At 36.7% G+C, this 21,796-nt stretch overlaps 9 protein-coding genes across 9 annotated transcripts; 5 read left to right on the top strand and 4 right to left on the bottom strand.

The window, feature by feature from the left end:
- The first annotated feature begins 6,253 nt into the window (after positions 1 to 6,253).
- On the top strand, positions 6,254 to 8,163 carry LOC129805982 (uncharacterized). Its single transcript, XM_055854273.1, has 3 exons — positions 6,254 to 6,753; positions 6,823 to 7,114; positions 7,208 to 8,163. The coding sequence occupies exons 1-3, from the start codon at positions 6,553 to 6,555 to the stop codon at positions 7,531 to 7,533; spliced, it is 819 nt and encodes a 272-aa protein (XP_055710248.1). The 5' UTR covers positions 6,254 to 6,552; the 3' UTR covers positions 7,534 to 8,163.
- A 2,856-nt stretch (positions 8,164 to 11,019) lies between these two features.
- On the bottom strand, positions 11,020 to 11,519 carry LOC129805994 (histone H3). Its single transcript, XM_055854287.1, has one exon. It carries the CDS (start codon positions 11,471 to 11,473, stop codon positions 11,063 to 11,065), a length of 411 nt encoding a protein of 136 aa, XP_055710262.1. The 5' UTR covers positions 11,474 to 11,519; the 3' UTR covers positions 11,020 to 11,062.
- Positions 11,520 to 11,815: 296 nt separating this feature from the next.
- On the top strand, positions 11,816 to 12,449 carry LOC129806010 (histone H4). The gene has a single exon (XM_055854301.1). The coding sequence runs from the start codon at positions 11,839 to 11,841 to the stop codon at positions 12,148 to 12,150; it is 312 nt and encodes a 103-aa protein (XP_055710276.1). The 5' UTR covers positions 11,816 to 11,838; the 3' UTR covers positions 12,151 to 12,449.
- Positions 12,450 to 13,854: 1,405 nt separating this feature from the next.
- Positions 13,855 to 14,601, bottom strand: LOC129805986 (histone H1-II-like). The gene has a single exon (XM_055854277.1). It carries the CDS (start codon positions 14,582 to 14,584, stop codon positions 13,934 to 13,936), a length of 651 nt encoding a protein of 216 aa, XP_055710252.1. The 5' UTR covers positions 14,585 to 14,601; the 3' UTR covers positions 13,855 to 13,933.
- A 1,244-nt stretch (positions 14,602 to 15,845) lies between these two features.
- LOC129806001 (histone H2A) lies at positions 15,846 to 16,342 on the bottom strand. The gene has a single exon (XM_055854292.1). It carries the CDS (start codon positions 16,256 to 16,258, stop codon positions 15,884 to 15,886), a length of 375 nt encoding a protein of 124 aa, XP_055710267.1. The 5' UTR covers positions 16,259 to 16,342; the 3' UTR covers positions 15,846 to 15,883.
- Positions 16,343 to 16,537: 195 nt separating this feature from the next.
- LOC129806004 (histone H2B) lies at positions 16,538 to 17,003 on the top strand. Its single transcript, XM_055854294.1, has one exon. It carries the CDS (start codon positions 16,571 to 16,573, stop codon positions 16,940 to 16,942), a length of 372 nt encoding a protein of 123 aa, XP_055710269.1. The 5' UTR covers positions 16,538 to 16,570; the 3' UTR covers positions 16,943 to 17,003.
- Positions 17,004 to 18,960: 1,957 nt separating this feature from the next.
- Positions 18,961 to 19,458, top strand: LOC129805997 (histone H3). The gene has a single exon (XM_055854288.1). The coding sequence runs from the start codon at positions 19,007 to 19,009 to the stop codon at positions 19,415 to 19,417; it is 411 nt and encodes a 136-aa protein (XP_055710263.1). The 5' UTR covers positions 18,961 to 19,006; the 3' UTR covers positions 19,418 to 19,458.
- Positions 19,459 to 20,222: 764 nt separating this feature from the next.
- Positions 20,223 to 20,686, bottom strand: LOC129806006 (histone H2B). The gene has a single exon (XM_055854296.1). It carries the CDS (start codon positions 20,656 to 20,658, stop codon positions 20,287 to 20,289), a length of 372 nt encoding a protein of 123 aa, XP_055710271.1. The 5' UTR covers positions 20,659 to 20,686; the 3' UTR covers positions 20,223 to 20,286.
- Positions 20,687 to 20,884: 198 nt separating this feature from the next.
- Positions 20,885 to 21,390, top strand: LOC129805999 (histone H2A). Its single transcript, XM_055854290.1, has one exon. It carries the CDS (start codon positions 20,971 to 20,973, stop codon positions 21,343 to 21,345), a length of 375 nt encoding a protein of 124 aa, XP_055710265.1. The 5' UTR covers positions 20,885 to 20,970; the 3' UTR covers positions 21,346 to 21,390.
- Positions 21,391 to 21,796: the final 406 nt, after the last annotated feature.

Below are 21,796 nucleotides of genomic sequence, written 5' to 3' on the forward strand. Positions count from 1 at the left end.
TGTTTGTCCGTTGTCACCTGCCCCATGTGCAGTTGGGACAGTAGGAGATTTGATGTAGGCAAATCCGCTTGCCATTGACGTGGTCCATTTTTGGGAAATACATATTTATTTTTTTTTAAGCCCCGACTCGATTATTATAATTTATATTTCGTCCAAACATAATTTTTTTGCCATCTGCCCGACTTGTCGTTTTAGTTTTAAAAAAAAAATACTTTTACGCAACAACGCTGCGAGCCTAATTAAACACTAAACAAGTGCATAGCGAAGAGGGGAAGGGAGGGACAGTTGCCGCTCCTACACGATATTCAAAAAATAGAAAAAAATAAAAGCATAAAATCAAAAATAATTCAAGAACATTGAAATTTAGCTCATCTTAAGAACATTTTCACCCGATACACTTTTCCTGTTTTAGATAGATAGATAAATCGTAATAATTGGAATTAGCTCATTGCAGATATATAAAAGCTTTTTCTGAAGAAGAAAAATCTATCAAAAGGGATGCGGCCAGAAGTTATCAAACACACGTCTTAACTCTTAATGATCACTAAATTTTAATTCCTCATATTAATTCATTACAAATATGGGAATTTCATTCCATAGCAATTACAAAAATGAGAATAACTCCCTCAAAAAAAGAGGAAGTTGTGAAGAATATAACTTTTCGAGATATTTCAAATTTTTTTTAATGATTATCACATTTTCATTTTTTTAAAATCGATTAGTCTCAAACTGATAAAACAATTGCATTTGAGAGTACAAATTGCTGCAGATGAGTCTTTTTTGAAATGTTTTCTTTAGCTAAGTCACTAAATGAGATATCTTCGTATAATTGTAAATAATTACTATCAATTGTTAAGTGAGAGGCAGTAAATATGCTAAATTTGCCGTTCCAATTCTTCCATCGCCCACCCACAGCTCCGGTGGCTGGATTTCAATAGTAAAATCTCTTGAGAGTACACCTGACTATTCTCCTATGCTATGGCATTCTTTTTCACCACCCATCATGAGGCTAATGTGTGAATGTAATGTAAGAAAATGATGTTTGTATGGAAGATATCAGCACTTATATTTTTATTTCAGTGTTGTACGTCTGGTAATTAAAATAATAATGAGATTAGAACTGAGATGGTGTGTTGCATTTCATCCCAATTCTGGTGCAATAAGATGCATTTTCGCTTCAATCCGCCAATGATATTTGGTGTGTAACAAAGTGATGCGTTTTACAAAATGAAACTCTTTTGCGCATCTTGTGTTCAGTAGCTCTGATGAGGCGAACACCACATGAAGATGAGATGCTGGGATGGAAAGAGAGAAAATCTCCATGACACGCAATACCCCAACAGAGAGATTAAACGGTCAAATGAGCAGATATCTATGAAATGGGGGAGAAAATTTAGGTAAGAAAAAAATGTTTGAAGAGATAACGCGATTTTGCTGCGCTTCTATTGCTCCTAGCGTCAAGTTATTGATGTTCTCCATTGCCAGAGATTTCCTAAACAAATCTCTAATGTAAGATTTTTGTGAAATTTTCACCCAATCCCCTCCGTGATTTATCCCAATCATTCGTGCAAAATATTTTTATACAAGGCTAATATTGTGAAAATGAAATTTGAATCTTCGATAAATTAAAAACTCTGTTCCCATTCCATAACAATCAAACTTAATTTATTGCCCGGTTAACATGCATGTAATTTTTTTTAGCATAATTCCATACCCTTTAGTCCCTTTAGTTTTTTGACTAGGATATCTTCTTAATTTTTCTTAATCCTATTTTGTTTCACTAATTCACTTTCTATTTCAAACTTCATTCTGGCTATAATTCTGTCCATATCATGCAAATAATTTTTATAATAAATAAATTTAGTTGTTAAACTGAATATAACCTTATATAAGTAGATATGAAAGAGAAATCTCATTGTGCTCGAATTTATGAGCTCGACCATTCTATGATTTTTTTTCTTCATCTCATGACCTTTTGGATGTACAGTAGACTCTCTTTAAATTGGGCATTTGGGGCAAAATGTCATCCGGTTTATCGATAGATTTGGGCGTCAAAGCCTTTGTAAATTCCACAAAAGCGCTCAATTTTAAAGAATTACGATAAAATAGGAAGAACTATAGCGAATTTGGGCAAATTAGCTTCATAATTAAACGTGAAAATTGTCAACAACATTTTTCGCCCAATTGAAAAAGAGCCGATTGAGCGCGAGTCTACTGTATACCGGGTTTCACAAATTATCTAATAATATTCCCAATCCCCAATAAACGGTTTATAATTGATACGTTCCTGGGTTGATACACGGAGTTCCGGCTTAAGTGAAAACTGATTGAGAGAATTTGATGTGAATTGCCTACCAGTGGGAGTTCTTTTATAGAATAAATGTTGAAATGCCCCTAAATGTATGCAACTATTTTTGCATTTCTTAGAAACTATTGGCGCTGAAAATAGGCTGAAAAATTGGCGCCGTAAATGTTTTGCATAGGGGGAACTGGGGCAGTAGTAAACTGGGGTAGTTGTAAACACTGTGATTTTTTTTCATTAATTTTAAGACTCCAGAGGATAAAACCCATAAGCATTCATAGATACCCATGGGGATGTATGTCCACAGATGAATTGGTCAATAAAATCCTAATACTTTAAAAATAAAAATCATTTTTCCTGAAAATGTTGATATTTAAATTATTTTGGTCATTTGGATTTCCATCTGGAAATTAAAAATTGTGTAAAATAATCGAAATGTAGCAATACCAGTTCTTTCCTACATCTTTTAGAATTATATTTATGGATTTACTAGACAAATTGAGATTCTCATTATTTCAAAAGAATTAATGATTGGTCAGAAAACAGCATTTGGGGTAGATGTAAACAGGCAATTTCAATTTCACAAAATGAGTAGGTAAAAGAGCGGGAAATTGACCTTCATGCGAAATATCTATAATTCAGAGATTACGAAAAAAAATGGTAGCGCTGTGTTCAATAAAAAGTCACATGATGTCAAAATATGGGGAAAATCCATTGAAAAATGTCTTTGATATGCATGCTTTTAGTTTTTTTTGCTATTTTAATTATTCTTTGTAAAAAGTGTCGTGATTTTTTGAAAAATATACAGTCTTTATATATTTCTTAAGTAATAAAAATAATCGAAAGTGGTGCAAAGTTAATTTCAAGGGTGGAAATAAGGGTGTTTACATCCTCCCCAGAAAGTGTTTACTTCTACCCCAGGTATTTTGCGATAAGAGAAAAATGCACAGTGACACAAATTTTATTTTTATGGAAAACTCAATTGTTTTCCAGCATCCGCATTACCTTCGATGTATTGCCTATACCCAAGGGTAAAACATTAGCTAAGAAAGATTTTCCAAAAAATTACAGTGTCCTTGGAAAATCACCTCAAATTCGCATCTATCGAAAATGGTTACATGTGCCCCAGTCTCCCCTACATTACAGTGTTTCCGTAACTTATTTCAAAGACCTCTCCTGTGGGTATGCAATTTTTCTGTATCACTGGAGTGAATTCGCGAGTTTTTTTCATAAAAAAAAATGTCTGATGCTGTAAATTTGAAAATGCTTTATGTATTAGAAAAAACAATGTAAAAACATTTTTTAAGTATTTTTTAATAATTCAAAAAAAGAAACTTTTATTATTTGCAAAAAATGTTTTGAAATTATTTTAAACATTTTAAGTCTTTGTTTAAAAAAAACAACAGAGACAATAAACTGTTTACAAGGTTCCAAGCAACACTCCTTAAAAATAAGAAACAAAAAACTCAATTTGTATATGTAAAATATTACATTTCAATCTTAAGGCTTTGGTCCTTGCATGCAACCAGGGGTCCCGAGATTTTACATATCGGAATTATGCATACGATCGGATTATGCAAACTTAACCCATTTCTTACCATGGTATTATACATCATACGCAAATGGCGTGATTTTAGATAATTTATTCCTGTACAACTGATATTCAAACTGTAGTCTGGAATGGATTTTTAGTTACTTTAGTCCTTCAATTACTTGGAAAAAATGGTCCGACAGAGATGGAAATACATTTTGTTGTTCTTTTCTTGCTTCGCGGAAAGTTATGCAAATTTTTTGCTCAAAATAGATGTTGTGAATTTACCTACAGATTATACAAAACGTGATGAGATCTACTTCCTGGCTGGGCAATCTTCCTTGACTTTTTTAACTGCAGAATTATATGAAAATTAATGAAGTGCTGATATCGTTCCTGTCTCACAATCCTCCCTGACTTTTACTAACTGAAAGACGCAAAGATTAAATGATTCGGCTTCGAAGGCCAATTTTCGATCTTTTCACGCTTGCGTCCTTTTTCCACTGCAGCAAAACTCATGATCTCAACTCAAAACAAAGTATATTTAAACTTCAAAAGTACGGATATAATAAAATAATAATACGAGATTTAAAGGATTTCGAGAGATTTTTTGACGAGCAAAAACGTGACTTGACTTCTTGATATTTGACAGAACAAAAAAATGTGAAGTTGGCTACAAATGCAACCCTATAATAATTCGATCCGCGACTCTCCTCAAGACTGTCCCTGGACTTGTCCTTTAACAATAGCGGACGGAAAATTCGACATCCCGTCTAATTTATTAAAATTAGCCTTCATCCTCTTTCCTGATTTGAATTCTGGTTGCCAATTTGTTTTCTTAGATAATTACTCTATCTAAATCAATAGAGTTTGTAATGAATTTATGTACAGAATTTAAATTCAGTGACCGTTAAGGCGCGTGTTTGAGGGCGGCTCCCCGAGCTCCCATAATGGATAAACATTTTTTCTCTTCAAAAAATTCATCAATTAATCTGTAGGAAACTAATCCCAAAATATGAACATTCTATTTCAAGTATTTCTGGTGCATTGACTGAATGTGTTAATACACTTTTGCCTACCATTAGGAGCTCAGTCGTGGAATCATTTTTGAAAGACACCCAAATGTATGCAAATTTTTTAAGGCGATAATTTGAAATGCGTTTATTAACCCTTTAAGGACGAGAAGGTCAAAAATCGGGGGTCAGAAAAAATCACTTTTTCTGACTCTTTAGAGCAAAACGTAACTTTTAGAAGGCTGTAGGAAAAATTTCATTTTTGGGTCACCGGTGACCCAATAGTCCTTAAAGGGTTAAGTTTATTATGAAGAGTTGGCGCTCAAAATAGTCCAAGAAATTGGCGCCAACGATATGTTGCATATTTCACGGTGTTTCTGTAACATATTCAAAAGAAGTCTCCTGAGGGTATGCAATTTTTCTGTATGCATAAAGCTATTTCGCGCGCTTTTTCTCGATCCAGAAAATATACATAATCCCGGGACCCCCTGTACAAGAAGAAGATTATCCATGCTTATGCTCCTTGGGAGGACGACTATCAACGTTAATACGGCGATGGGCACAAAGAACTAGACACTTCCCAAGAAGCAATTTTTTCTTAATATAGTCTTGTAGAATACTCTAAGTAAGGCACTATAGAACCAAAAATCTTTTTATTTGCTTATAACGCTCTTGGTTCCAACACTGAGATTACTAAAAGTAAAGTGGCGCACTCTTAAGGATCTTAAGAGCTTCTATAGGAATTTCAACAGAAAATTCTCACTTTAAGCCTTTTGAAAGTGCACTAAAAGACTTTTCTAATACTTGGTTCCATAAGGCAGCTATTTTGCTTCTTGGGTTTGCACTTTTAACTAACGTAACGTACTTCTAAGGCATTGATTATTAATGAATAAAATCTCTCTATCTACGAATATGTACAGCCTCAGACCACTCAATTCAATAATTTTCTTAATTTAAAATGTGTTTGATAGATACAATATTTTACAGTCTATTAAGCTCTTAATTGATTGATGAGTTTGGTCAAAAGCAAAAATTAATATGCCCCACCAATATATTTAATTTAAATTCAACATATTGTTGAAAAAAGATCAATAAAATGAATAAAATATCTATACTTAAGAATATTCAGTTAATATAATTTTCTCTCGAATTCTTTTGATTTATTCTTTTGTTGTTGCAGTGATTATCGATGGGTAGAGCAGCGGCAGCATCATCTAAAAAGACATTTCTCACTAAATTTTCATTCCATTAGGTGGGAGAGAAAATGGCAAAAAGAATTCCCCTGAATGAAAAATTCTGTGTTGAGAGGTATGAAGTTAGCAAAACAATTATTAACAAGGTAAGTTTGTTGGGCAAATAGAAGAAACCAGCATCTCATGTCTTCACGGTAAAATGAATATTATCTGTGTGCAGATGGGGGAGAGCTGCATGCGGATGCATAATACGGCTAATATCGAAATTAAGCAGAGCATTCAGGTGCATTTAAAAGCCGTTAAATATCGTAATCGGCGTCAGTCTTCATTGAGATCTCATCTACAGCAGTATCAACTGCCACCACTTGGGATTTAACATCAAGAGAAGACATAAGAGTTCATATAAGGAAGGGCAGAGAAACACTGCGAGTGTGATATTGGTGAAAAATTGTGCATAAGTGGCGTTAGGTTCTTTGTTGTACCCCATAGTCAAAAAAAAGACGAAGGGCAACAATGTCGAATAGGTGGCAAGTGGAATTACTGGTGTTTGTTGCACTGATCACGTCAATTGTGTCCGCGTCGTCGGAGAGTAGTTGGCTCGGTCCAGAATTTGGAATACTCCAGCGAGTGTACGACGACTGCCAGGATAAGAATGACATTGTCGGTTGCCTTAAGGGGAAGGCACTATCTGCCATTACAAAAGCCGTCGATCAGGTTCTACCATCCTAGGTCATCCCTTAGTTGCAAATATGTGTGTGACTAACGTATGTGTCTCCTATGCAGGAATCTCTCTCAGTGCTTGACGGGATATCGTTTGTCAAGCAGAATGAGACGGAACAAACCCCGTCTATCGCGGAGGGACGTTTCTTGAGCGGATTGAACGGCATCGACCGTGCCCTGGTGCAAAAGCTTGATAAATTCTTCCGTACGCATACACTGAAGGTGGACCTCAGCGAGGCACGTCAGAAGGAAGGCGGAATTGGAGGTGGTCATGGTCACTTTGGTCACGGTCATGGTGGTGGTGGTGGTGGCGGTGGCGGTGGCGGAATTAAGGGCGGTGGCGGCTACAAGAAGGGTAACTATCGATATAGTTTATTTTCTGCTTCAGTTACACAACTTTACATCAATCATTTAAATTCTCTCTAATATTGGCTGTTCCCTTGCGAAGCTGGTAAGAAATATGGTCGATATGTTATGGCTGCTCTGCTCACCGCTATGGGGATCGCTGGACCACTTGGTCTTAAGGCTCTGGCTGCCATCGCTGGGAAAGCTCTGGTTATTAGCAAGGTGGCTCTCACTATCGCAGGGATCATTGCTCTTAAGAAAATATTCTCCAGCGACCATCACGAAGAAACCAGTTTCCAAGTGCACGCCGGAGGTGATCACAACCGGCGCAACACGTACCTCGTGCGTCCCGTGAAAGCATCCAGCGCCCAATATGTCGATCCCTACAGATACTACTACGAACACTACCCATCATCTCCGATGAACTAAAAACCAACAATATTTCAACGACCTAGCATCCCTCAGTTGTCCTGCCCCAAGTCCAATGTGGCATACCTCGCTGGCCGTGAGATTTGCCCACCCCAGATTCTCCACACGTCACCGCATGGATCCCCTTCCCCCCATTAGACTCCAAACTCCAATATCGCTAATTTATTTGACGGTATTTTTTTTTAGTGAATTGTTAACATTTTTTTTACTACCAAATATTACATGTGTAATAGAAAAGCGAGGAATTTGTTTTAATTAATTTATTTATTGTTAAATGGATGATGATAAAATCAAAGTGAGGCAGCTATCAGACCAAAATATTACTCATTAGAAAGTCAGAGAAGCAAAAATATGTTTTTTTCTTTCTTTCAACTGACTCCCATTCGTCAGAAAAAAATTCTTCTCCGTATGGATAATTTATTATTCTTGTTATTTAGTTAATTAAAATTTTGACTAATATCTTATTTTTTTGTACATAATGTTTACTAAATACCTTTTTTTATACCAGATTTTTACAATCTCTTAGTAAATGAAATTGTTATCAGTAAAAAAAAATTGTAAAAAAACAAACATTTTCCTTGAGCGTGAAAAAATATATAATCTTCCTACATACAAGAGAATGAAAAATAACACTTCAGTAGTTTTATTGCATCAGGCAAGTACCAAGAGTAGTTAGAAACATATTTTCAATAATTCACTAACATCGTGGTCAAAACGAGATCATAAACGTTTGCTAATTAGGGCATAAAATACCTTAATCATTGTTAAAGAAGCATTTGTTTAACTATTAATGTTATATCTTCATCGTTTTAACAAGAAATAATTATTATTCACCAAGCCATTGATTCATTTCAATGATGAAGGGAATGCTGTACCTTTGTCTTCTTTGGTCTTCTTAAAATTCTATGCGCAGCGGTATTCAAATTTCAAATAATTAAAAGATAACTTCTACTGCTTCTACTACAGTCACTAAATAAGAACCAGAAAACATAAAAACATTAAAGTTTATGAAAAGATCTTTTATCAATATATTTCCATACTGATTTAAAGATTTATATTACCTACAATCCCTAAAATTTATATTCAAGCACCCATTTATAAATTGATCTTCAAACGCTTTTTATTTATGAAAACATTATTGAAAGATCTTTTTTGAAGTCAAGAGTGTGAAATACAATCTTGAATATAATAATAATAATTCTTTGACTTTAGAGTAGATGTTAGGGGTATATAAGAAAGTCAAGGACATGAACTCTCTTCGGATGCGTCAGGAGGTGCAATCCTTTCAGGACAGGAAAACACAAAATTCTTTGCCAAAGCTTTCTACGCTTCAATGCGCCATCCTCAGTGGATAAAAAAGGCGGGAAATTTTATTTAGACTAGGGTGAAAGGAACGTCTATTGACACTTTAAGAACTCGTGTTAGCACCTATTGACACCCTACTCTGTACCATTTGGGATACGAAATTTGAACATTTCTGTTTATAGTAAAAGGACAGAAAAAAGAAAAAAACGTTATATTACTTATATTTTACTAGATACATTAAATAATTTTCAACATTTTGACAAAAGTGTCAATAGAGGTTCCCTGTCGAACACGTTCCTCCGACCCTATGCTCTTACAGGTCTTACATTTCTTTGGCTTTCAACTCACTCAAATCTGTGATTTGTCTCTGAAATTTCGCCCATACTGTCTGTGCACTACTCCAAAAAAAGATTTACTATAATTAAATCATCAACATTAACGGGAACGATTAATTACTTAAATTTTTCAAAAGATGTTGGGAACTCAAGGATCTTGAGTAGGGAACTCTGCCGAGACACCGAGAAGAGGACTTTAGTGTCACATAATTGTGAAATAATGGTTTTGGTTAGACTGCTCTCTTCTGGAACTCCGGCAATAAGGCTCTGGGTTACCTGTTAAAGTCGAGAATGGTTACCGGGCTTGAAGGACTAAAAATTTTTGATGATTTCACAAGATTTATTAATAAAAAGACTAACAAATTGCACGTGGCTTCTCACTTGACAGACGGACATTCCGAAAAAAAAAACAAGATGGTTACCAAGATGGCAAAAATGAATGACATGAAGTTGGTCTCAAGTCTGTTTTTTTTTTTAAATTCCATTGTCAGTTGGAGTCTGGGCTGCTCGAACAGTAAAGAAGGGTAAGGCAGTTTCATACAAATAAACTCTTCTTCAAGACTTATTTTCTAAACTTATATTCGAACTAAGTCTCTTGAATATTGACTATCTGAAAATATGCAAATTCTAGATAATTATTTTATCCAAAAGTGTAAATTTTTAATATAGTGGGATGCAAGGATTAAGTACATCGGAAATACAAGAGGGTTTTGCTTGCCTATTAATGAGAGTTAATTCGTAAAATCGTTCAAAATTTCCCTTAATGTATACAATTTTTGAAATGGGAAATTTGAAAATATTTTTCATTACCTAGCAAGCAAAGTTAGCTAAAAAAGACAATGTTTTCAGCATATTTTAGTCGAAAATGCTGCCTTTTTTAGCTGACTGTGCTCGCTGGGTATTTGCATTATTAGGAATAACGCTTTATAAACCTTTTTTTTATATTTCAAAAATTTATTAGGGAACTCAGTACACAAAAATACTTTGTTATTTTCAAAATATAGTTTTAAAACATTATAAGTACTCTGCTTTCGAACGTTCATACCCTCGAATAAATAGATTTTTCTAAGAGATTTAAACATAATTTCCATGTGATTATCAAAAAGTGATGATAAGCTAACTAATATTTAATAGAAACGTGTAAATCTCTTAGGAGAAATAAAAGAAAATTAACATTATTCAAAGGCATGAACGTTCGAAGGGAGAGTACTTTCGCCTAATGCCCTTTTGTGTAGCCTACCCCAAATTTGCCTCGAAAGAATTTGAAATCAAGATCGGAAAATAAAGTTCCTGATCTTGCAATACAGCAAATAAAATTCTTATTCAATTAAAAGTTATTTTAATTAAATAACTTTTTCAGAAAATATAGTTATTGCATTACTTGGAATTTTTAACAAACAAAGATAAGTCTTAAAATTTCAGGTTTCAGGTGATAAATAGAGTCTAAAAACTTAGAAAACAACCAGAATTTAAACTTTTTTTTACAAAAGCAAAAAAATTATTTAAATTTAATTAGTGCATTTTTATTTATTCTTGTTGAGATATATTTATAATTTCATTCCTGTAATAAATACTTTATTGTATATTTTGACTTTTAAATGCTTTGCTTTTCAAAATAAATAAAAATTGAAACAAATCCGACCTTTTTATTGCCTTTAAAATTGACCTGAGTTTGGGTTCGAAAGGATTTCTTTTGTTGGGCAAGAGCAATAAAAGTTAAAACGATTTTTAAAGACTTTGGGGTGCACTGTAGTTTTCTAAACAAATTCTGTTGTGTATTGAGAATAAATATTTTAAGTTTCAGAAGATTTAAGTTAAAAACTCTTTATAATATAGAATTGTGGCCCTGAAAAGGGCCGTTTTTTTGGGGTAAAAGAAATTGAAGCCATTTAAGCACGTTCTCCACGAATACGACGAGCCAGCTGAATGTCCTTGGGCATGATTGTGACACGCTTGGCATGGATGGCGCACAGATTGGTGTCCTCAAACAAGCCCACGAGGTAAGCCTCACTGGCCTCCTGGAGAGCCATCACGGCGGAGCTCTGGAACCTCAGATCGGTCTTGAAATCCTGAGCGATCTCACGCACAAGACGCTGGAAGGGCAGCTTGCGGATGAGCAATTCTGTGCTCTTCTGGTACCGACGGATCTCACGGAGAGCCACTGTTCCTGGGCGGTAGCGATGGGGCTTCTTGACTCCGCCAGTTGCTGGGGCACTCTTGCGAGCAGCCTTGGTGGCCAGCTGCTTGCGAGGAGCCTTTCCTCCGGTTGACTTACGGGCAGTCTGCTTCGTACGGGCCATTGCTGTTTCTTCCTTCAAAATCTACTCACGATGTTTACGCTGTGAATAGTTGGGAAAAACTATGCGGTCGCTCATAGTTTCAGGCCTTTTATGCAATCGCCTTTAGCTGTGGAGGGGGAAAACTATTCATAAAATTATTATTTTCTTTATATTTCTATTCTTGTTTTTTTAATTAACTTGGTTGTAGAGTTCTTCATGTATTGTTCTTAATTCTTGTGTCATAGAAATTATCAATAATTCCTTTAATATGTGATAAGTTTTTTGAGAAGGGGCGTGGTTTAGTTAACAAAAATAGAGTCCTAAGCTGCAAAATTCAGTAGTTTGTTCTTGACTATCGTTCGTGAAACAAGCAACAATAAGTGAAAATGACTGGTCGCGGTAAAGGAGGCAAGGGACTTGGTAAAGGAGGCGCCAAGAGACATAGGAAGGTGTTGCGTGACAACATCCAGGGCATCACGAAGCCAGCCATCCGTCGTCTGGCTCGTCGTGGCGGCGTGAAGCGTATCTCTGGATTGATCTACGAGGAGACCCGTGGTGTCCTCAAGGTCTTCTTGGAGAACGTGATCCGTGACGCCGTTACTTACACTGAACACGCCAAAAGGAAGACAGTCACTGCCATGGACGTTGTCTACGCCCTCAAGCGCCAAGGTCGCACTTTGTACGGTTTTGGTGGTTAAACTGAGTCCCTCAGATCATCATCCCAATCAACAAAAACCGGCCCTTTTTAGGGCCACAATAAAATATTTAAAGAGTTTATTTGGGGTCTTAACCCTCTCCCGGGATCTGGGAGCATCAGAGTGACAAACTGGAGTAGCAAACCTACCTTTCCAATCACAGGTAAGTGCCAGGTACGTACCAGAACAATAACAATTGGATATAATTGGTATTTTGTCCACTAAGCAAAGAAATAGTGAAACTGTGGGTCTTGAGGAAGGGTGGCAACTTCCCTTGTCCGGAGTGGCATCAAAATTGACTGCACAGGCGAGTGTGGGGATACTCACGGCCTTATGTCAGTCAAATATAATTTTTGATGTCTGGACACACAGCAGGAGAGTGATGGGTATTAAGATCAAGCTTGAGAGATTTTCCCTGGAGGTGTTGCAGATACATACACCGAACGTACCGTCAGAGCATCCATCCTACCTACATAAAGTGGAGGAAGTCCTGGATGAGGCAACTTCTGAAGGGATTCAGTTGTATTGTTTGGAGATTTCAATTCCCATGTTTTTGTGGTGATTCTGTGACATGGAGGGGCGTGTTTGGGAGGAACGAGAATCCTGAAAAGAACGAGGTAGGTATGAAATTGATTTTGTATTTGTTGTCTGTGGTGTAACAGGAATTGTCCAGGACGTGCGAGTTTTTATTATAGTGATCAATTACCAACTGGAGATCTCAGTGGCGCTATAGGCAAGACAGCTGGTCTTAGGCGGACGAGATCTCTGACTCGGCTCGAGTTCGAGTCCCGCCCGGTGCAATCAACTGAATGTCGAGAAAAAGACATTTTTCACTGTAATAAAACGTAATAAAATGCACCGCCTCTGCCCAAAAAACCTTCAGGAGCACGGAAGAAGCATTCACTACGAGGAAGGCGCTCCTGGGCGATCTACGATCAGCAGATTTTTCCAACATGAAGCACATTATAATGATTACATTGTAATACCAAATAAAGTGTCTCGATACGATTAATAATAATTACCAACTGAACTTGCTGTAATATTACGATAAGTTAGATAAGATAGACAAGTAAGCATATAAGAATATAGTTTTTTTTTACAATGTAATTTATTTAAGATTTCTGTTTAAACGCTATTTGTAACAGTTTCCAGCTTAAGCTGTTCTCTATTTTATTTTTATTCTTAATTGTTCTATAAAAGTGTATTGTGTATATTTAGTGAGTATTTATAATATGTTTTCATATCCATTTTATTTATAAGAATAAGAATATAGTACTTAAGTAACTATCCAAATTCTTAGAAATTTTCCTGTGAGAATTATACATAAGCCAATACACAATGAGATCACAGGATATGAGAATTTGTTAGAATTTAAGTAAGTGTGTATGTTAAGAATCTCATGTAACTACCAATTATAGAAATGCATATTTTGAATCAAATCGCATTCACTGTTTCTCAATTGCTTTTATATATACAACAAAAGAAACCACTTTGAGCCCAAGCCAATTTTAAAAGCAATAAATATTTATACGCTTTTATTTCTGATACTCAGATGATGGTTTTTCATATCTAGGCACAAACCCTGTTTGTGCGAAACAAAATATCAATTCTGTAAAACAATAACACGTGTAGCATATGCATTTTCCTAATTATTAAATCATTAGTAGCTTTAAAAATTCAAGATTTGTTTAACTCTTTATGCAACTATTTGATAGCCCTAAAAAGGGCTGTTTGTCTGAGGTTTTTCCCAATGTGGGAAGAAATGCGAAAATAGATTTGAAGAAAGTTACTTCTTCTTGGCTGCTGTCTTCTTTGGTGCAGCTTTCTTCGGTGATCCAGTCTTCTTCGGCTTGGGGACTTTTGGCTTTGTTCCTGCCGACTTTGAAGATGCCTTTGTGGACTTTTGCTTGGGAGCAGATTTCTTCACTGCAGCTTTCTTTGGTGCAGCTGCCTTCTTCTTCTCACCACTTGGCTTCTTCGCTGCGACTGCCTTCTTGGCTGCAGTAGATGCCTTCTTCTTGGGCGATGCTGCCTTCTTCACTTTCTTCTCTCCAGAAGCTTTCTTCACACGGGGCTTCTTTGCCACTGCCTTCTCGCCCTTTGCAGATCCAGGCAATTTGAATGAGCCAGAGGCTCCCTTTCCTTTCGTCTGAACCAGAGCTCCACTTGTCACGGCGGATTTCAGGTAGCGTCTGATGAATGGGGCCAGTTTCTCAGCATCAACCTTGTAATTGGCTGCCACAAACTTCTTGATGGCCTGCAGGGATGATCCACCACGCTCCTTCAGATCTTTAATGGCTTTGTTGACCATTTCAGAAGTCTTTGGGTGCGTTGGCTTCACTCGAGGCTTCTTGGCGGCGGCACTTTTGGGGGCTTTAGCCTTCTTCCCGGATGGGGAGACTGCTGGGGCTACTTCCACGGATGTCTCTTCTGCCATTCTTTACGATTTCTGGGTAGATATCTCAAGAATATTACCAGAAAACACCTCATTTTACCTTACTTGAAAAGGGAGCCCATTTATTGGAACCGGAATTTTGCTTTGATCTGCACTCAATTTTTCAGTCGATTTACAAGACTTTCAAAAAAACTTAATTAATTCATCATTTTAGTCATTTCATCCTAGTGGATTCGAAAGACCAAATGTCTATTAAACATATTTTAAAAATACATTCTTCTTTTTCTTATATTTTCGAAAATAATCACAAAATTGCAACGACAAAGTCATTCATAAATATTAGCGAAAAGTAACAGCATTTGAACATTTTGGTTATTTTACATAATTTAATACACAAATTTGGGATATAATTTTTCTATAATATAATTAAATATATGTCTAAAAATGTCTCAATATTAAAAGATAGATTTAAAAACCGATTTTGTCGTATTTTTAAGTTGAAATTTACCTTCGTCATGAATTGAAAGTGATGGCCTTTTTCGAACAATATTTTCAAACATTTTTTGTTAGAAAATTCATTTTATTTTTATGGCTATAGTTTCTTAAATTCAACAAAATGTACTTTACATTAAAAAGTTAGAGATTTTCTGAAAAATTAAAACAGATTTAGTGTTATGTGCCTAATGATCTCTTTTGTTGCAACTTGATGCGTAATTTTAAAACCCGTTAGCTGTGAAGACATTTTGAATTATTTTATTCAAATTCCTTTTGAAATAAATATTGTCTCAAAATAATTTAAAAAAAAATACGAAAACTTAGTCAATAAGGACAGATTTTTCAATACAAATCTCAAAGTGATTTGCCATGAGCAGAAAAAAATTAGGCAACATTCTGCCTCCCAGTTTTCATATGAATACTTCATTCATGGACAATGCTTAAAAATGTGAATTATTAATTATTTCTAACTTTTCAAGATATATTGCTAAAATAAACACTTAAAAGAAATAATCTCATCTATTCTATAGAGTTAGTATTGTTAGGGTAGCACAGGTAGCAAATGTCATACCCACATTCAATTTCTTTTGAAATCATAACCCAAAGTTAATTGATTTTTAAGTGGTTTCGATCCTCAATGGTCGCAATGGCATAGGATTAACAGAAAATATTGCAAGCCAATAAAGCAATTAAAATTCGTTAATCCCTAAATTGGGAATTCTTAGAGAATGCCTTTCAATAAATTAATACAATTTTAAGATTTTTATTAACTCTTTATGAATGTTTTAGTCACCCTAAAAAGGGCGTTTTTTGTTGATGCATTTGTTGATGAGCTTTATGCAGTATTTATGTCTTCTTCTCGGTCTTCTTGGGCAGGAGAACTGCCTGGATGTTGGGCAGAACACCGCCTTGGGCAATTGTGACTCCAGACAGCAATTTGTTCAATTCCTCGTCATTGCGGATGGCCAACTGAAGATGACGTGGAATGATCCTGGTCTTCTTGTTGTCACGGGCAGCATTGCCGGCCAACTCAAGAACTTCAGCAGCCAGATATTCCATGACGGCAGCCAAGTAAACCGGAGCTCCAGCACCGACTCTCTCAGCGTAATTTCCCTTGCGCAGGAGACGATGGATACGTCCCACGGGGAATTGGAGCCCAGCACGATTGGAGCGAGTCTTCGCCTTTCCCTTCACTTTTCCTCCCTTTCCGCGTCCAGACATTTCAGATGATTTTTCTGTAGATTGAAGCCACACGAAATACACTCAGCAAGAGCAGTCGACTGACTATTAAAAAATCAGCACTAACTTCCAGTATTTATGCGTTTAGTTGCCTGAAAATAGTGAAGCCTCAACTATCGCACACTATCTCATTTCCCCCTCCATTCAAGGCCTTTCCTATAGGAATGAGCAGATGTTCAATTGTGTGAGTCAGAATGTGTGAACCGTTTCGGGCCACGAAGTCCATAAATACCAGGGTGACTCCTAGCAATTTTTAGTATCGAAAGTTACTTGACTGACGAAACTTTGCTGAAAATGGCTCCGAAGACTAGTGGAAAGGCTGCCAAGAAGGCTGGAAAGGCCCAGAAGAACATCTCGAAGACGGACAAGAAGAAGAAGCGCAAGCGTAAGGAGAGCTATGCCATCTACATCTACAAAGTGCTGAAGCAGGTCCATCCTGACACTGGCATCAGCAGCAAAGCCATGAGCATCATGAACAGCTTCGTGAATGACATCTTCGAGCGCATTGCTGCAGAGGCTTCTCGTCTGGCCCATTACAACAAGCGCTCCACCATCACGAGTCGCGAGATCCAAACTGCTGTGCGTCTCCTGCTGCCCGGAGAATTGGCCAAGCACGCCGTGAGTGAAGGCACCAAAGCCGTCACCAAGTACACCAGCTCCAAGTAAATCGACGCCTGTCCATGGATCATTCTCCAAAACCCACAAAATGGCCCTTTTGAGGGCCCACAAATGCATTTCATAAAGAGTTTTTGATCATTTTCTTAAATGACTGGAAAATAAAATGATCACTGCTTCCAAGGATCAAAGGAAGCAGCACAACAAAATGGCGTTTCGGTTAAACTTTCTTCCCAATTTGATCACAAAAAGATTAATGATTCACTTTTTGCATACAATAATATAATTGTGAAGAATTATGAAAAAATATACACATTCAATGTTACATAATTATATATTATCTAATATTTTCAGAGTAAAATTCTTTTCAACAGATATATTGTAGTATTTTTATGATTTTACATTCATGAGATCCAGGGTAACTAACAAATTTCGGCAGGGTTGTAATTTAAGCCTTTTTTCTGTTTCTCAAATTTCCAACATTTTTATTTTTCTTTAAAAACAAAAAATATGGCTTTTACGAACGAAATGGTGTGGAAAACACAAGAATTTAATGAAAGACTAGAAGAATCAAAAAACTTACAAACATGTTTAGTTTAGTTTGATTAATTTTAATACGTATTAATAATGACTTTGTAGAAAACATAACACGATAAACCTTCTACAAGGTTCCAGGCAACTTTTTAAAACGAAGTACATATAACAATAAAATTCAGTTTGGATTAAAAATATTACCTTTGAAACTTTCAAATTTTATGCTTTCTAACTATAAGAAGTTTGGTACACTCAACCCTAATTCACGAATTTTTCAAAGACTAATAATTTTAATTTTTTACTAATATGAAACAAAAAGAATCTGTCGATCAGTTTTATTTAGTCTTATAATTTTATTTCATCATAAAATAATTCATATACAATTTACACAGAATCTCTAAAAATCCAGATATATACTTAGTGTTTTATCCTTACGCTAACTTATCTATAGCTTAGCCAAATTAACTACTTTCACTTTCAAAATATTTTTACTTGTCTATAAATTTAATATAAATAACAAAATTGGAGGGTTTTTATTATTTTATATGCTAGGCACTTGGCACTTCTATTTTTGGTTTTGCTTTTCTTAAAAAGAAACTAAAAACTTAGATTTTAGTTTGTCACAGGAAAAATTGTTAAAACCTGCATTTGTTTTAAAAACTAACTTAACCTAAATTGTACTTAAAACTATCTTAACTTAATTTAATGCTTAAAAGCTAATGAACTACATTGGAATATCGAGGTTGGGGTGGGGAGTCCCAAAGTATATTTAGAACTTTTAATTCGGATAATCAGTAACTTAACCTAGTGTTACAAAAGACCCCAAATAAACTCTTTAAATATTTTATTGTGGCCCTGAAAAGGGCCGTTTTTTGTTGATTGGGATGATGATTTGAGGTACTCAGCTTAACCACCAAAACCGTACAAAGTGCGACCTTGGCGCTTGAGGGCGTAGACAACGTCCATGGCAGTAACTGTCTTCCTCTTGGCGTGTTCAGTGTAAGTCACGGCATCACGGATCACGTTCTCCAAGAAGACCTTGAGGACACCACGGGTCTCCTCGTAGATCAATCCAGAGATACGCTTCACGCCGCCACGACGAGCCAGACGACGGATGGCTGGCTTCGTGATGCCCTGGATGTTGTCACGCAACACCTTCCTATGTCTCTTGGCGCCTCCTTTACCGAGTCCCTTGCCTCCTTTACCGCGACCAGTCATTTTCACTTACTGTTGCTTGTTTTCCGAACGATAGTCAAGAACAAACTACTGAAATTTGCAGCTTAGGACTCTATTTTTGTTAACTAAACCACGCCCCTTCTCAAAAAACTTATCAAATATTTAAGGAATTATAGATAATTTCTATGACACAAGAATTAAGAACAATACATGAAGAACTCTACAACCAAAGTTAATTAAAAAAAGAATAGAAATATAAAGAAAATAATAATTTTATGAATAGTTTTCCCCCTCCACATCAAAAGGCGATTGCATAAAAGGCCTGAAACTATGAGCGACCGCATAGTTTTTCCCAACTATTCACAGCGTAAACATCGTGAGTAGATTTTAAAGGAAGAAACAGCAATGGCCCGTACAAAGCAGACTGCCCGTAAGTCAACCGGAGGAAAGGCTCCTCGCAAGCAGCTGGCCACCAAGGCTGCTCGCAAGAGTGCCCCAGCAACTGGCGGAGTCAAGAAGCCCCATCGCTACCGCCCAGGAACAGTGGCTCTCCGTGAGATCCGTCGCTACCAGAAGAGCACAGAATTGCTCATCCGCAAGCTGCCCTTCCAGCGTCTTGTGCGTGAGATCGCTCAGGATTTCAAGACCGATCTGAGGTTCCAGAGCTCCGCCGTGATGGCTCTCCAGGAGGCCAGTGAGGCTTACCTCGTGGGCTTGTTTGAAGACACCAATCTGTGCGCCATCCATGCCAAGCGTGTCACAATCATGCCCAAGGACATTCAGCTGGCTCGTCGTATTCGTGGAGAACGTGCTTAAATGGCTTCAATTTCTTTTACCCCAAAAAACGGCCCTTTTCAGGGCCACAATTCTATATTATAAAGAGTTTTAACTTAAATCTTCTAAAATTTAAAATTATTCTCAATGCACAACAGAATTTGTTGAGAAAGCTGCAGTGCAAAGTATTTAAAAATCGTTTTAGCTTTTATTGTCATTTATTGCTCTTGTCCAGCAAAAGAAACCTTTTCGAACCCAAGCTCAGGTCAATTTTAAAGGCAATAAAAAGACCGTCTGTTTCTTTAGAAAAAATCAAAGCATTTAAAAACCAAATAAACATAAATAGTAAAATAGTAAAAAGAAATCAAATTGTCTATTTTCTCGCCTTTATTGAAAAGAAATCTGGTTTTTAACTTTTAACTGTGTATCACACTTGCACATTAAAATTTTAATATAATCCACATTAATAAATAGAAAAACCCCAAATATTGAGTGACTCAAAGACACAAATAACATTTAGACGCTCACAAGCGATAATTAATGTGAATCACATTAAAATTTTAATGTGCAAGTGTGATAACGCCGTAAGACTCGGCTTCCCACCTTTTTTTGTTTAATAATTCCAGGTAATTAGGTATATATTTATTTTATTTACGCCTTTATAATAAGTAAAAAGAATTTTCATATAAATATTTACATTCAACTTTGATATTTCTCAATGTGAATCATTCTTTCTGATCAAATTGAACGCCATTTTGTTGTGCTGCTTCCTTTGATCCTTGGAAGCAGTGAGATCATTTTATTTTCCAGTCATTTAAGAATGATCAAAAACTCTTTATGAAATGAATTTGTGGGCCCTCAAAAGGGCCATTTTGTGGGTTTTGGAGAATGATCCATGGACAGGCGTCGATTTACTTGGAGCTGGTGTACTTGGTGACGGCTTTGGTGCCTTCACTCACGGCGTGCTTGGCCAACTCTCCGGGCAGCAGGAGACGCACAGCAGTTTGGATCTCGCGACTCGTGATGGTGGAGCGCTTGTTGTAATGGGCCAGACGAGAAGCCTCTGCAGCAATGCGCTCGAAGATGTCATTCACGAAGCTGTTCATGATGCTCATGGCTTTGCTGCTGATGCCAGTGTCAGGATGGACCTGCTTCAGCACTTTGTAGATGTAGATGGCATAGCTCTCCTTACGCTTGCGCTTCTTCTTCTTGTCCGTCTTCGAGATGTTCTTCTGGGCCTTTCCAGCCTTCTTGGCAGCCTTTCCACTAGTCTTCGGAGCCATTTTCAGCAAAGTTTCGTCAGTCAAGTAACTTTCGATACTAAAAATCGCTGGAAGTCACCCCGGTATTTATGGACTTCGTAGCCCGAAACTGTTCACACATTCTGACTCACACAATTGAACATCTGCTCATTCCTATAGGAAAGACCTTGAATGGAGGGGGAAATGAGATAGTGTGCGATAGTTGAGGCTTCACTATTTTCAGGCAACTAAACGCATAAATACTGGAAGTTAGTGCTGATTTTTTAATAGTCAGTCGACTGCTCTTGCTGAGTGTATTTCGTGTGGCTTCAATCTACAGAAAAATCATCTGAAATGTCTGGACGCGGAAAGGGAGGAAAAGTGAAGGGAAAGGCGAAGACTCGCTCCAATCGTGCTGGGCTCCAATTCCCCGTGGGACGTATCCATCGTCTCCTGCGCAAGGGAAATTACGCTGAGAGAGTCGGTGCTGGAGCTCCGGTTTACTTGGCTGCCGTCATGGAATATCTGGCTGCTGAAGTTCTTGAGTTGGCCGGCAATGCTGCCCGTGACAACAAGAAGACCAGGATCATTCCACGTCATCTTCAGTTGGCCATCCGCAATGACGAGGAATTGAACAAATTGCTGTCCGGAGTCACAATTGCCCAAGGCGGTGTTCTGCCCAACATTCAGGCAGTTCTCCTGCCCAAGAAGACCGAGAAGAAGACATAAATCCTGCATAAAGCTCATCAACAAATGCATCAACAAAAAACGCCCTTCTTAGGGCGACTAAATCCATTCATAAAGAGTTAATAAAAATCTTAAAATTGTATTAATTTATTGAAAGGAATTCTCGAAGGATTTGCAATTCAGTGATTAACGAATTTTAATTGCTTTATTGGCTTGCAATATTTTCTGTTAATCCTATGCCTTTGCGACCATTGAGGTTCGAAACCACTTAAAAATCAATTAACTTTGGGTTATGATTTCAAAAGAAATTGAATGTGGCTGACATATTTTGCTACCCTAACGATACTACTCTATAGAATAGATGCGATTATTTCTTTTAAGTGTTTGTTTTCGCAATATATATCTTGAAAAGTTAGAAATAATTAATAACTCACATTTTTAAGCATTGTCTATGAATAAAGTATTCATATGAAATCTTCGAGGCAGAATGTTG

Source organism: Phlebotomus papatasi, chromosome 3 (assembly GCF_024763615.1).
Source record: "Phlebotomus papatasi isolate M1 chromosome 3, Ppap_2.1, whole genome shotgun sequence".
Lineage (NCBI taxonomy): Eukaryota > Metazoa > Arthropoda > Insecta > Diptera > Psychodidae > Phlebotomus > Phlebotomus papatasi.